General features: G+C 40.6%; 1 protein-coding gene across 2 annotated transcripts in view; it reads left to right on the top strand.

The window, feature by feature from the left end:
* The window catches only part of LOC139472633 (scavenger receptor cysteine-rich domain-containing protein DMBT1-like), a 41988-nt gene that overhangs the window by 15787 nt on the left and 9751 nt on the right, over positions 1–16450 (top strand). For both annotated transcript variants that reach the window (XM_071255110.1, XM_071255103.1), the window contains exons 12-15: positions 398–516; positions 2443–2604; positions 3601–3688; positions 4656–4780. In XM_071255110.1, the coding sequence (XP_071111211.1) occupies positions 398–516; positions 2443–2604; positions 3601–3688; positions 4656–4780 (494 nt within the window). The remainder of the gene's footprint in view (positions 1–397; positions 517–2442; positions 2605–3600; positions 3689–4655; positions 4781–16450) is intronic.

Below are 16450 nucleotides of genomic sequence, written 5' to 3'. Positions count from 1 at the left end.
CATTAAGCTGACCAACGCGATATGACTGTGATACTGTTAAAACCGGAGATAAACCCAACTCACTCACTCTCATCTTACGGTGGCATAGGAAGAGGGATCCTTCCTTGTGGTTGACATAAATTTAAAAGAACGTTTGGTTTTAATCCCTTTTTCTGCAAGAACTTGATCATTATACGTTCCTCAAAGTTGTCCTTATTCCCAAGATCACAGATCCCTGCTTATTTTACTGACTTGTCGCAGCGACATAATTTGCTCAATTGACTCGGGTTTTTGTGTATATGTAATGTAACGATCTCACAATTACGTAAATCTTTCTTTGTGGGGCTCAGGACTCAGGGCTCACACAACCCTCGTTCAGGGCGACATAAACTTTATTAGGTGGTCGGCTGTTTTTCAGCTCCGTGAGATGTTCCTGGACTATTTCAGCCGAGAATCCACAAGGACACGTCATAGTCTCCTTTTTAGAAGTAGAGCTGTACAGATTAATTGAGGCTGACGTTGTGAAGGTATATGACGGTACGTAAAGTTCTTCTTAGTGGACACCAACTAAGTAACGAGAGACGTAGGTCCATATACACAACTACATATTCGTAAGTAACAGCAGGTATGGTGGTGGAGTGTAATTAAAATGTATGTGAGGAGGAGCGAGCTGGGGGAGATTTGAAATTAGGCATTCATGATATAAATGGTAATGAAAAGGTAATCTTTCAAGGTTAATGTGTGAAGCATATTGTTATTATCCAAGATTTTACATCCATTTAAACAACTGATGGGTTCTTCTACTTTTGTCCTTCAGAACCTTGGCAGGGACCCAGAGGGAACACACATCTTGGTGTTAATATTTAGGCCTTAGCCGCCACGCAATGGCGTTTTGAAATTGGTCCAAACTAGTATGAAACCAAATAAAATTAAATGTATTCATTGATGAAATGGTCCAGGTTCAAACAGCTTGTGGTGGTCACCATGGTTACTCTTCAGGCAGGAATACCAAGCTTTTGAACTGTGGTATATGATATATACATTGAATTAGTACTTTTCTTAACAAAATTTCACAATCTCCCCATTTACCAATGCTTATAAAACTGGTGAACAAATCTTAGAATAACACAAAACACATATCAATCAACATATATATTAAAGTAATATCACAAAAATAAAAGGGTACTCTTGAATATTTGGCTACCGAATGTTCTTGTGTATAGTGCACACATTTTTCTCCACAAAAAAATACAGATGTGTAGAGGGGGCGCGCAAGCACGCATACAATGAGTTTCGATTTTGTTTCCCATAGACCTTACCGTGAGCAAGTCAACAAATCCGAACTGAAATAAGTTAATCCTGTTATTATACTTGTTTGTTTGAACATGGGTATCTGGACTTAGGTAATGTAATCTAGTACAGTAGTTTTAGTCAAGGTTTCATTGTTTACAATTAATTTCGGCGAAATCGTTCATGAACTGATAGCACCTTTATTTACAGCAAGCATGATCCGATTAACGCTTGTAACGCTTGTAACGAACTTTTAGTCGTTAGAGATACAATGTCTTCCAATCATTGCATGACAAAAGAAAATCAGTTAAGCTGTTGGGTATTTTCTCACGAAGATAGGGAGATACTCTGTGCACAGCTGATATATAATTCCGGCTCGTTTTAGGAGAAAATTGAAAACGGCAAATCTCTGCGTATCAAACCAATGTCTAACATACAATAAATAAATATATTACAATTTGGAATAATCATTTTTGGGGGTGCTTTATCGCAAATTTCATATTTTCATCGATCAAGTATGAGGTACGTATGAAGAAAAGTGTTCAAAGAACATGAGCGCTAATATTGTTAAAATTACGGTGGCTTGGTTCTATCTATATTAGATATATCCGACAAAATTACGGTATGACTACCGTCTCAATACATATATGACGTCAGCCACGACTAACGTAAACATATAAATGACGTGATCACTCAACTGACGAAATATGCGCTGATTAATATTGGAAAATGGATGCCATGTCTTTGTATCAGAGTGTCATTAACAGTGTTTTAACACGCGTACTAGCTGACTATAACTAGCTTGTGATCTCAGACGCGAATCGGGCAGTTGCGTTGAGTTGTCTCCCTTGGAAAACGGAAAGTGTTTAAAATAGCCACGTGATCATAACAAAAGATGCGCAATAAAGCAGTGCGCATGTAAAGGGCATGCACAATTGCTAAATATTTTGTAATGCAGCATTTCATTGTCGAGGTCGGGTGTCGAATCGCAGAAAATTTGAATTTTTCATTATTTAATGAAAATATAAACGAAACATTAGGCGGTCTTTATGATGTTGAGGCGGTGCCTGAGGACCAAGACGATTTTTTAGCCAAAGGAATAACCTTATTTTTCGATGAACAACCAATTATTTATGTATGGCGTAATTTGCTTTCATTTCTGTATCCCGTCAGGTAACTCCACTTCCGGCTACTTAGTGGGTCGAGTACTTGGAACGGAGAAGCCCACATTCTCCAGTCAAGAGGCGTCTCTCACCGTGGTGTTTACCACTGACATATATGGGCAGTTTACTCTAAACAAACCAGGGTTTGTGTTTGGATACGAAGAAACACAGGGTAAATCATCTTTATATTACAAAACAACAACCTACGGACACATACTATTTAGTCCCTTTCTGTCATGATTATAGAGAAGCAATAGGCAGTCTACGTTATTATTTCAATAAAAGAAATTACCACTTCAAAATTGAAAAAAACCCATACATTTAATCTTTTGAAAAAAATGATAAGATTTTATTACTCAGTTATACGAATAGTTGACCAAAACAATTATGAAAACAATGCTTACGATAAGTATGAAAACACTGCTAAATGAAGCCAAAATATGAAAAGTTTGTGCTTTATAATTAAGGTGCGACCACATTGAATTTGCCGAGTCTTAGCTAATACCATCTTTGTCTGTGAGTTGGACGACGTTCTAGCCTCCCCACGTGGGTACTCAAGGTAATGCACGCGCTGAGCATTGCCATCAGCAGCATATATCTGCACTCGTTTAGTCTCTTCTGAAAGGACAAGGCTAGTATGCTAAGGATCACAGCATCTGTATAATATATTTACGGAACAAAACATGTAGAAATCGTAAACAAAATATCAGGTGTGGATATAAATGAGAATGAGAGTTCGCTCGTTTCTGATTTACAATAGATCTAAATATAATGGAAAGACTAAAATGTGTCCATAGGGTGAATTGGAGGTTTTCGGGAAGTGCTTTCATATGTTTTAAAATGAGCAAACTTTTGTCCAAATCCGGTTTTCTTTTGGTTTCTCACTTTGGTGACGGACTGTTTTACTCATTTTCTTACGTACTTGATAATTCCGAGGCCTTAGTTCAGTGTTGTAACAATACAAATGACAATTCCATTTGGTCAGAAATGGCCCATCCTGCTTTGTCAGGCCTCCGTGATGAAGTGGATAAGGCGTCCTATGGGAGAGCAGAAGGTCGAGCCCCTGACCGCATCATACCAAAATACGTTAAAGGATGGTACTTGACAATTAAAGGACGGTTATAAGCTATCGTCTACAAATTTTTTTATAAAAGTTGTTTTATTTCAGATACGCCACCTGTGCATCGTCTTGCTGAAATCAAGCTTAGTGGTTCATCCACCATGTTATCGCCAAGATTTCCAGATGGAAAAGTGAAGTAAGGGGGCATAACTTCTTCGGACAAACCTACTTATAATCTCACGCGCAGAAGCTCTCAGAGAAACGCGGGGCAGGATGTTTCAAGGACAGTTGTAAAACAATATTGTTTTTTTCTTCAAAACTTAATAGCTTGAAATTGTTCCTAAAAGGCTCGACGCAGAATTACTTCGTTGCAGTTATGGCATCGACATTGTGGACATTTGTTCATTAAATAGTGGTGGTAGTGATAATCAGAGATATGAATGCAAGATGGCACCATCTTCTATATTTCCAGGGCTCGCAGTTCCCTAAATCTACACTAACCCCTGGATCCACTAAACATACACTAACCCCTGGTTATCGCGATCCCAAATTACCCGCCCTTGATTTTCATTAATCATTTACCGACCAATCAAACGTCGAGAAAAGGAAAAAGGCAATGGGCACAAGAGGACTTGCCACCGCCAATTTTAATGGCCGTGAAAACATCCTTTCCATCAGAGATTTTTGAGGGCTTCTTTTCCGTTTCCGTTTTTCAATTTTGAATTTCTAGCAAACTCTATCGCAACAATGGGACTGGCCGTCATGTTGTTGATATCGCTAACTCATTCACACATTGAGGCTGGTTCGTAACTCGCATTCTGATTGGTCCGTTAGACTGAGTTGCGTAGCAAATCAAATTTGTCAATGAAAATGAAGGGCGAATAATTTATGATCACAAAAACCACGGGAATGAAAAACGAGTCCTGGAGATATAGAGGATCAGCTTGACTATAAGTTTATTATTGCGCCGTGGAAAAGTGTTGTTTACATTCAAAGATGTTTATAGGTGGGTATCCTTTGTCGTAAGCGATACGGAAATTAACTTTTGGAAACTTAAAAACTATTCCATGTTTGTTTGACATATGGCTTGACTCGCTCAAAAAGTATTAGGTATGAGCTGATTTAAATTTATACAATGTAAATATAGCGGCCATTTTCTTCAGAGACATGAACGCCACCTGGACAGTGCGTTCCAAATATGCCAGCTACGAAGTGCTGCTATCTTTCGTTGAGGTTGATGTTGGAGATGCTGGCGACTGTAACAACAATTACATTATGGTTTATCAAGGTAGGTACATCATATCAGGTATATACAGAGATATCAAAATGACGAAGCAGTCGCCTTCCACGTTTGCGGCAGTATGGACCGATTGAAGTTCCTCTAAATAGTGAGGGGCGTTCGGGTAGCCTAGTGGTTAAAGCGTTCGCTCGTTTCGCCGAAGACCCGGGTTCGATTCCCGACATGGGTACAACGTATGAAGACCATTTCTGGTGTCACCCGCCGTGATATTGTTGGAATATTGCTAAAAGCGGCGTAAAACCATACTCACTCACTCACTCTAAATGGGGAAGGCTGAAACAAATGAACCCTCCACTCTTGCACACGTCACCGGCCATTATACCTGAGACTATAACCAATCGAACAAAGATAGACACAATTTTTTTATGGATAACAACTTCTTTAATACTGTAAAAGGCGACGTTTCGGTATAGATCCTTATACCGTTGTCAAGCAAGACTGAATGAGGGTTACTTACTTATATTGGAGATTTAACGTGTGCTTTCCGACTGCAAGCGTATGTCGCACACGGGCCCGGCCAGGCCATTTAATGTGTTTCCAAAAAGGGGAAAAGTGAGTTTGTGCAACCCAGGAGGGGGCTTTAGGGGTTACTTATATAGTAATTTTGAAATTTTGAGATTTGGAAAGAATGCCAAGAGTGGGTGGGGGACGTACTAAGGGAGCTGTGTGTCTTGGGTGGTTATCAAATAAGGTAGTTTTGGTTTTAATATTTTATTTGGGGTTTAAATGCGACTAATTAGTCCTGTTTTTATTAGGTATATGCCTAAGGCTTTGAATTTTTCTAATTTATTTTGTGGATTTAGGATTGATTCTAGTGTAAGTCCGGTTTTAAGATTTAGGGTGGTCTGTAGTGTTGTTCGGTGTGTTTGGTAGTGTGTGCAGTGAATGAGTACGTGTTCTGGTGTTTCTTGTTGTTTGCAATGTGGGCAGTTTCCTGTTGTGTGTAGTTTAGCTATTTTACGGTGATTATTTAGTTTGGTGTGGCCTGTTTGTAGTTTGGTAATTATTCTGTCGATTTTTTTGGATGGGTGTAGTATTTTGGGTTTATTTAGGGGTTTTTTGAGTACTTTCCTGATTTGGCTATTTGAGTTTTGGTATATATTTTGCCATTTTTTGTTAATTTTTTGTTTAGTGACACTTTTGATTTCTGATTTTGAGCTGGGTAAGTTTAAGCTTATTTCTGGGAGTTTAAGGGATAATTTTGCTGCTTTATCTGCCTTTTCATTTCCAAAGATTCCTACATGGGCGGGGATCCAAATGAACTCTATTTGTTTACCTACCTTAGTTAAGTTGTTTGAGCTATTGAGTATTTGATTTATTAGTTTGGGGCGGTTTTTAGTGTTTTTATTTTTGAGGGCTTGTAGTCCACTGAGGGAGTCGGTTAGGATGAGGATTTTTTGGTGTTTTTTAGATTGCTGATTGTGTAGTGCTGAGGCCATGCCCATTAGTTCGGCCGTGAATATGGATTGGTTGTTTGGGAGTCGGTAAGATTGTGTGTCTTTGGTTGGTTGTGCGATGTGGACTCCGAAACCTGTGTGTTTTGAGATCGGATCTGATGATCCGTCTGTGTATATGTGACACCAATTTGGCCAATTTTCATGTATGTATGCTAGTGTGGTGGTTTTAGCGATGTTAGGATCGGTCTGTTTATTAAGTGTATCGGCTAGTGTTGTGTCTATTTTTGGTATTTTAAGTTTTGGAGTGAAGATATTGGATGATTTATTGTTTTGTTTAAGATTATTTATTTTGTGTTCGTTTAGGTAATTGGTTATTCTTTGGGAAATTGGAGTAAGTAGTGGATGTTTCCGGGCTAGGGCTTGGTTTCTAGGGCTAATATTTTGTTTTATTAAGTTTTCGATTAGTGGGTTTGATTGGGACGCGGCCCAGAAGTTTAGGGTAAGTTGTTCCCTACGTAGTTTAAGTGGCATTTCTCCTGTTAAGGCCTGGAGTGAGGTGGAAGAGGTGCCATGTTGAGTTCGTGTGATTAGTTTTAGGGCCTGATACTGGATTGAGTCTAGTTTTTTAATGAGAGAGTTATTTAAGGTGTCGTAAATGGCACTGCCATAGTCTAGTTTGGACCTAATTAGTGATATATAGAGTGAGAGGAGGGTGTTTTTAGAGGCCCCCCAGTTGGAGCCGGTTAGGCATCTTAACGTGTTTAGGTCTTTGCTACACCTGGTTACAAGGTTTTTAATGTGAGCATCCCAGGTGAGATGTTCATCGAAGATTAATCCTAAGAATTTGGTTTGTTTTTGGAATTTGATTGGTTTGTTGTTTAGTTGGAGGTTTAGGGTGGCGGGTTGCATATTTTTGTGTTTAAATACTATTCCTGTGGTTTTTTCTGAGTTTAGGGAGAAGCCCCATTTGTCAGCCCATTTTTGTATTTTATTTAGAGATTTTTGTAGTAAGTTTTGAGCCATTTTAATGCTTTTAGTGCGGATCCAGAGGGCTCCATCATCCGCGAATTTTGATGTGTTTACTTTGGGGGATAGTCCCTCGAATAGATCGTTAATCATAATATTGAAGAGTGTTGGGCTTAGGATGCTGCCCTGGGGAGTGCCATTTTCTAGGGGACATTGGTCCGATAGCGTTTGGTCTATGCCCACGGTGATTTTGCGGTTTGTTAGGAAACTTTGGATGTAGTTAATTATTTGACCTTTAAGTCCTATTTTTTGTAGTTTTTGTATTAGCCCGTTATGCCAAACCATGTCGAATGCTTTGGAGAAGTCTAGAAAGATGCCTGTAGTATATTGTTTGCTAAGTTGGCCTGTTTTAATGTCCTGCTCTAGTCGGGCGAGGTTATCTAAGGTTGAGCGTCCAGGAGTGAAACCGCTTTGGTCTGGATTTATTATGTTGTTTTGTTCTAAGTAGTGTTGTAACCTGTTTTTGGCCATTGATTCCATTACTTTGCATAAGTTAGAAGTTAGGGAGATTGGTCTGTATGAATTAGCCTGGTCAGCTGGTTTATTGGGTTTGGGGATTGGTATGACCAGGGCTTGTTTCCAAGGTGATGGGACCTGTCCGTTTAGATATATGAGGTTATAGAGTTTCAGTAGAGTTTGGAGTAGTTTGGGTGGTAGTTGTTTAATTATCTGGTATGAAGTAAGGTCTAAGCCTGGGGCTGTGCCCTTTTTCCTATTTTGTAGGACGTGGAGTAGTTCTTCCATTGTGAAATGGAGATTAATTTCTAGGTTATTATCTTTTGGCTCTTTGGTAAATTTGGTTTCTGCTTTTAGTTGTTCCTGGAATTTTTGGTTGAAGTTGCTATTGCTACTGACGGCTGAGAAGTGATTTGCTAGGTTATTAGCTTTTTCAGTGGGGTTTGTTGAATTGTTCACGTTGGGAGTTTTTTTTATGACGTTTAATGCCCCTAATGGCGTGGATTTTGCGCCAAACTGTTCTGGCGTCTGTATGATGGTTAATTTCTTCGCAAAATTTTTTCCAGTCTCTTGTTTTAGCTGTTTTAACTAAGCTTTGTACTTTGTGATTTAGTTCATGTGCTATCTTTAGGTGTTTGAAGTCACGTTTGGCTTTATTGAATGCGGATTTGCGTTTACGCCTAGTTTGTTCTATCTCCTCGTTCCACCAAGGAACCGAGGGTTTGCCTATGCTGGTTGTTTTGAAAGGAATGGAGTTTTTAGCTGCGTTTATTATATAGTCAGTGAGGTTTTTACAGTAGATTTCGGGGTCGTTACTTTCTAGGTCAGCTAGGTTAGCCTGGTTGCAAATGTCCTGAAATTTGTCCCAGTCGGCTTTGTTGTAGTGGAATTTAGGTTCCTGGTTTGGGGCTGGTGATGGGATGTTTACGTCTCCTATAGTTATATTTATGGGGAAGTGGTCACTACCTAGTGGTACCCCGTGTACTTCCCATTGAATACTTTGGGCTAAATCTGGGGTGCATATGGTTAAGTCGATAGCCGACATTTTGTGGTGTATTTTGTCGTATCTAGTAGGTTGGTTGTTATTTAGTAGTATTAGGTCATTTTGTTCTATCCATTCTGAGATGAGTTTTCCGTGTTTATCTATTTTATCTTCTATACCCCAGGTAGGGTGGTGGGCATTAAAGTCTCCTAGGAAGATTGTAGATTTATTGCCTATTTGGAGGAGGGTGTTTAAATCCTCAGGTTTGACCTGTTTTTCTACCCAGTGGTATATATTTATGATATTAATTTTTTGGTTGTTATTTGTTATTTGGATACCATTTGCTTCTAGGTTCGGTGTGTTTATTTTTAGTTCTTTGTAGCTTAAATCTTCCCTGACGTATATGATTAGGCCGCCTCCGGCTCTACCTGGGTTTGTTTTGGCTCGGTCAGTTCTTACTGAGTTATAGTTTGGTAGGGTGAATTTAGATCTGGTAGAGAATTTAGTTTCCTGTATACAGACTATGTGTGGACCTTTGTCTCGTTTGAATTTAGCTTTTAATTCCTGGCCGTGGGAGGCTAATCCGTTGGCGTTCCACTGAAATATATTTAGTCCTTCCATTTTGGGGGATGAGAGGTTATTAGTTTGTTTTGAGTTTTAGGTTTTGTTTAATTGGTAGCTTCCCTAAGTTGGGAGAGAAATAACTCAAAGGAGAGAGTTGTGAGTTTTAGTTTTTGTGCTACTGAGTGAAAAGCTTTAGTACTAGCATTTGGTGAGTTTTGCTTATGCATGTAGGCTAGGAGTAGTGTGAGGTTATTAAGAGTTTTAGTGCTGGTTAATTGAGGATTTTTGCGCCTGAAGTTTTTGTTGGTTTTAGGGGCTGAGAAAGTGATTTCATTTATTTCCTCGGTGGAAGAATACTCGTCTTCGTCGGTTAGGTTGGTTTTTATTGTTTGAGTTTTCATTGGGGAGGCCTGTGGAGGTGTTTGTGGTGTGGGGTGTTGAGTTTGTGCTTGCGTGTCGGGTGTAGCTGTGGTTTCCTCAGTGTTTGAGTTTTTTTGTTGTGGTTGCTTCTGGGGAAGTGTTGTTGCCTTGTGGGCTGTAGAGTGTCTGGCTGAGGGTCGTTGTGTGTCTGTGGTTTTGCTGTTTGCTTTGCATGCGGGTGTTGATGTTATGGGGGAGTTGGTAGGTGGCTGTGTGAGGTGATGTGTGGAAGTGGTGGGTGCGGTTTCTATGTGGTTGCCCCAGATTGAATCCGAGAGTTTGTGTGTGGTGTTTGAGTGTGGTGTGGGGAGGAGAGGTTTGGATGTAGGTGGTGCATATTTTCTTGTTTGGATTTTGGCCGAATCTATGTTTATGTGTTTGTTGGCCTGTTGTGTTAGGGCATGTCTGTGCGGACACTGGTTTGAGAGTGATGTATGTTTTATGCATTTGCAATGGATGCACCAGGGAGAGCATGTACCTGGGCAATCGGTTTGGGCGCATTTTTTACATTTAGTTTTTTTGAATGTACATTGGGTGGCCGTGTGGTTATATCTAAGGCAGTTAGAACATTGTTTGACCTGTTTGATGTATGGTTTAACTTCTAGTTTAGTGTGGGCACCGAAAGAGATGTGATTTGGGGCTTCAGGAAATTTAGCAGTTTTTTTGAAGTTTACAATAACGATTGATGTAGGGACCGTTTTGCCGTTTCTGTTTGTTGTTATCCTGCGGGTGCTTGTTATTTGGGGTTGAGGGTATTGATTTGTGTTTGCTTCTTGGGTGTAGAGTTCTAGGTCTTCGGTTGTTTCTCTAGGGTTTACTCTTATTACCCCTCGGGTGAATTGCTGCCAATTTGGAATTTGTTTTGTTACGGTTACGTGAAAAATTTGTACTATTTTTTTAGCTGCATTGAATGAATCTTGATTTGGGAATATTATTTGGTAACCTTTATTTGCTTTTTTGATGTTGCTGTAATGGATTTTTTCGCGTTTAAACCATAAACCTATCCTGTCTGCTGAGAGTTGTTTAGTTAGGATTGATGCTGAGCCTGCGGCGAAGAAGTATAGTGCGAAGGTGGTGATGAAGGAAGCCGGGGTGGGTGTGGGAGAAGGTGGTGGAGTGGATGAGTCGAGCTTACGTTTTTGGGGGTTTGTGTATTGTGGAGGCGAGTTGGATGGTTTGGTGGGGGTGGTATGTTCCATGTCTGAGCCATACTCGTCCGGAACAATGTTTTCGACTGTCCTCCCGGAGGTGTTGTGCGCTTCCGCGGGTGTGGGTAAGTCAGGATCTGGGGTGTCTGCGTGAGAGATGATGCGTGTGTCTGTCATGTTTTGGGGTGTTTGGTTTGGGTGAGTTGAGATGTGTGGTGCCTGAACCCTAGAGATTTATTTTTTTTGCTGGAAGGCTGGGGTTGGTGAGACAAGTGGAGAGCTGGGATTAGGAAATATTTAGTCGAAGGAGTGGAGTGATAGGTGAGTGGTGGGCGTGGGTGGTGAGTAGGAAAAAGCGTGCGTTGTGTTTAGGAGAAGGGGGCATTAGGTGTTTTTTGTTTTTAGGAGTTGGGTCAAAGGGTGCGTTTGAGTGGTGGGCGTGGGTAGTGAATAGAAATGAGAGCGTGCTGTGTTAAGGAGATGGGGGAGGGTAAGGTGTTGGTTTGAGACTAAAGGGTGTGTTTGAATGTTGTTGTTTTTTTTAAGGATGTAGGGGTTTTGTGATTAATTTGGTGAGAGTGATAAGAGTATGTGAGTAAGGATGAAAGGATAACGTGATGATAATTACCGATGGTGAAGTTTCCTTGGCTGGCTATCAGGCAATGCTCTGTGCTGGCTTGGGAAGTGTTGCTCGCTTGGGGTACAAACTGCAACTGATTGTCTTGCCAAGACTCGATTTTTTACAGACCGCTGTATTATAGCTGGAATATTTCTGGTTTCGGCGTTAAACAACAAACAAACAAACGATGAGAGTGATTTTAAGAGTATGTGAATAAGGCTGAAAGGATAACGTGATAATTACCGATGTTGGAGTTCTCCTGGGCTGGCTATCAGGCAATGCTCTGTGCTGGCTTGGGAGGTGTTGCTCGCTTGGAGTACAAACTGCAACTGGGGGACATAGTGAATGAGGGACATAGTGTAGAATATATATAGCAAGTGGATGATAACAATAGAGGATTAACAGTAACAACAAGGGCATACATGAGTGGGATAACATAGGTAGGTGTGACAACAAAGGGATTATGCTATCACAACACGATGGGCAGAAAACACATAGCTAGAAGCCAATAGGGGCATGAAGCCAATAAACAGGTGATTATTGGTTGATGAGTTCATAGTAGGCGGATGGGATGAAATAGCCTTGATCTCTGTTGATTGATGGCTTGTGGCGGCGAATATGGACTGCTTCTGTTAGTTTTCTTTTGGTGAAGTCATGGAGGTTGTTGGCGAGGATTTGGACGTTGTCCCAGTTGATGATGTGATTGGGACAGTTGATGATATGGTCCGAGATGGCTGATTTGCTGTCGGATTTTGTGGTGGAGGTTTTATGCTCTTTGATTCTGGTGTTGATTGGGCGGGATGTTTCACCTACGTAAGATTGCCCACAGTTGCAGTCAATTTTGTAGACTACACCTTTAGCCTCTTGGGGTTTAGATGTGTTCCTGCCGTTGGCTCTTAGCAGGGTGTTGAGGGAGTTGGAGCTGGTGAAGTGGGTGTCGATGTTGGCTTGCTGTTTGAGGAGGCGGCTGATGATGTGGGAGGCTTTTCCTATGAACGGGAGGGCGATGCGGAAGGGCGCTGATTCGGGTTTAAGGGTTACAGGTCTGGGTGTGGGATGGAGTACAGAGGCGATGCTTTTGGCGACTAGTTTGGCTGGATAAGAGGCTGTGAGGAGCTAAATCACCACACCGACGCTAGGAAGGTGTGGCGCAAAATTCACGCCATCCGAGGCATCAAACGGCACAAAAAAAGCCCCAATATAAACAACTCAACTAACCCCACCCAAAAGGCCAACAACCTAGCCAAACACTTCTCTAAAGGTAGCAGCAACAGTAACTTCAGTAAGAAATTCCAAGATAAACTAAATAAAGAAACCAAATTCTCCAAAGAAAACAGACAAGACAACCTAGAAATAAATCAACCTTACACCATAGAAGAACTAAATCACGTACTAAACAATAGAAAAAAAGGAACAGCCCCTGGCCTAGACCTCACCTCTTACCAAATAATCAAACACTTACCTACCAAACTACTCCAAACTTTACTTAAACTATACAACCTAGTCTACCTAAACGGACAGGTCCCATCCTCATGGAAGGAAGCTCTAGTAATCCCAATACCTAAACCAAATAAACCAGCAGATCAGGCAAACTCCTATAGGCCCATCTCCTTAACCTCAAATCTCTGCAAAATAATGGAACTTATGACTAAAAATAGGCTACAGCACTACCTAGACCAAAACAACATCATAAACCCTGACCAAAGCGGCTTCACTCCTGGCCGATCAACTCTCGATAACCTTGCCCGACTAGAACAGGATATAAAAACAGGACAGCTAAACAAGCAATACACCATAGGCATATTCCTCGACTTCTCTAAAGCTTTCGATATGGTATGGCACCACGGGCTAATACAAAAACTAAAAAAAATAGGACTAAAAGGTCAAATAATAAACTTCATCCAAGATTTCCTAAACAATCGCAAAATTACCGTGGGTATAGACCATACACTATCGGACCAGTGTCCCCTAGAAAATGGCACTCCCCAGGGCAGCATCCTCAGCCCAACCCTCTTCAATATAATGATAAATGATCTATTCGAGGGCTTATCCCCTAAACTAAACACTTCAAAATTCGCGGATGACGGAGCCCTATGGATCCGCACTAAAAGCATTAAAATGGCAGAAAACTTAATCCAAAAATCTCTAAATAAAATACAACAATGGGCAGACAAATGGGGCTTCTCCCTTAACTCAGATAAAACAACAGGAATAGTATTCAAACATAAAAACATGAAACCTGCCTACCCAATCCTCCAGCTAAACAACCAAACAATCAAATTCCAAAAACAAACAAAATTCTTAGGACTTATTTTCGATCAACACCTCACCTGGGAGGCTCACGTCCAAAACCTAAAAACTAGATGCAGCAAAGACCTTAACACATTAAGATGTCTCACCGGCTCTAACTGGGGAGCCTCCAAAGATACCCTCCTCTCACTATATACAACACTAATTAGATCAAACCTAGACTACGGCTGTGCCATATACAATACCCTAAACAACTCTCTTTCTAAAAAACTTGACTCAATACAATATCAGGCTCTCAAACTAATTACACGCACCCAACATGGCACCTCCTACACCTCACTTCAGGCCCTTACAGGAGAAATGCCACTAAATCTACGCAGGGAACATCTAAGCCTTAATTTCTGGGCCGCGTCCCAAACAAACCCTCTCATCCAAAACCTAATTAACCAAAACATTAGCCCAAGAAACCAAGCTCTAGCTCGCAAACACCCCTTACTCACCCCAATATCCCAAAGAATAACTAACTACCTCAATGAACACCAAACTCAAAATCTTAAACAAAACTGCAAAAAATCAAATATCTTCACCCCTCAAAATACCCCAAATAGACACAACGCTAGCTAACCAAATAAATAAACAAACCGACCCAAACATAGCTAAAACCACCACACTTGCATACATACACGAAAATTGGCCAAATTGGTGTCACATATACACTGACGGATCTTCAGACCCGATCTCCAACCACACAGGCTTCGGAGTCCATACCACACAACCAGTTATATCCACACAATCTTACCGACTCCCTAACAACCAATCTATATTCACGGCCGAACTTATGGGCATGGCCTCAGCCCTGCATAACCAACAATCTAAAAACAACAAAAAAATCCTAATTCTCACTGACTCCCTTAGTGGACTACAAGCCCTCCAAAACAAAAATACCAAAAAACGACCTAAATTAATAAACCAAATACTTAAAAGCTCCAACGACCTAACAAAAGCAGGCAAACAAATAACCTTCTTGTGGATCCCCGCCCACGTAGGAATTTACGGCAATGAAAGCGCCGATAAAGCAGCTAAATTATCTCTCAAAATACCAGAAATAAGCCTAAACCTACCCATCTCAAAATCAGAAATTAAAAGTGTAAACAAACAAAAAATAACCAAAAAATGGCATAATCAATATCAAAACTCAAATAGCCAAATAAAAAAAGTGCTCAGAAAACCACTAACCAAACCTAAAATCCTACACCCCTCTAAAAAGATTGACAGATTAATTACAAAACTCCAAACAGGACACACCAACCTAAATAACCACCTAAAACAACTTAAAAGACACACCACAGGCAACTGCCCCCACTGCAAACAACCCGAAACCACAGAACACGCACTCATTCACTGCACCCACTATCAAACACACAGAACCACACTACAAACCGCCCTCAATCTAAATAAGGTTCCTACTCTAGATGAAATACTAAACCCTCAAAATAAACTAGAAAACTTCAAGGCCCTAGGCGTATTCCTAATCAAAACAGACCTAATTAAGCGCATCTAAAAATTAATTAATCTACCAATCCAAAATCCAATAAACATACAAACACCCACCTCACCCGGCTCCCTTAGTTCCCTCCTCCACCCACCTCGGCATTTATTCCAAATTTCAAAATTTCAAAAAATCAATATAAGCAACCCCTAAAAGCCCCCTCTTGGGTTGCACACACCACTTTCACCCTTCTGGGAATACACTAAATGGTCCGGCCAGGCCCGTGTGCGAAATACGCTGTAGTCGGAAAGAGCACGTTAAATCTTTTATATCAGTCAGTCAGTCGCCTTTTACAGTATTAAAGAAGTTGTTATCCATAAAAAAATTGTGTCTATCTTGTCATCCGTCAACTTCTAAGTAATGCCTATCAAACAATTCAATCGAACAAAGCTTAGGCCTAATTGAGGAGACTAAGCAATATCATTAAAATCAGATCTAAGTTCTCGCTGCCGGTAAACAACAATCTGAGGACATCCCATCACTGGTGACGTCAGAACGACCTTTCGCGAACTTTGACCGCCCACTGAAACGACTAACAAGAAGTCGACATCAGCCAATAAGAAAGCAGCTTTCTCGAGCTTTACGACACGCGTTCCAACCTGGCGACTTCCATTTCAGACTACGCTTAAACAAATATGTAGACACCGTTCTCGATTAAAATTTTTAAAACTGAACAAACGAACATTCCGTAATGTCTAATATATGGTTGCGATTGTAGGCATGCTTCCCACGTACTGTGCAACGCCTCCTCCGTTCAAATGTTTATCCCACGGAAGCGAGAGATAATTTTGACGGAATCAGTCGTACGGGCCGTAACTGTCGTTCGGAATACCCCGTGTTAACGTTTTCGAGGTTGCATGATTAGAAAACACATTCCGACTGTCACTTTCATGATCTGGTAAGCGACGCTTTGATTGGTCGGAGGAAAGGTCGTTCTGACGTAACCCCTAAAAGAATGTCCTCAGATCTTCGTTAAGCGATAGCTAAAGATCTGATTGTAATGAGATTGGGAGACTAAGTGTAGTAGACCTAGACATTGACTGACATTTGGTGCCAGATATAAAGTTATGTTACTTAAAAATATATATCTACAAAAAAAGAGAATCCAAATGGAGCCCAGAACAATCCTTAATTTCTGAGCTGAGGCAATCCAGACTTACCAAATCATTCTAGGTTTGAGTTTTACTCGTTTTTGCATTTTTTTCTCTACGGTCTCTGCTTGTACTAAACCATATCATTTATAGTGC

The sequence above is a fragment of the Haliotis cracherodii genome, unplaced genomic scaffold (genome assembly GCF_022045235.1).
Source record: "Haliotis cracherodii isolate W230 unplaced genomic scaffold, xgHalCrac1.p SCAF_1, whole genome shotgun sequence".
Classification (NCBI taxonomy): domain Eukaryota; kingdom Metazoa; phylum Mollusca; class Gastropoda; order Lepetellida; family Haliotidae; genus Haliotis; species Haliotis cracherodii.
The sequence above is the reverse complement of the archived record's forward strand: the minus strand, read 5'-3'. Positions and strand labels throughout refer to the sequence as shown.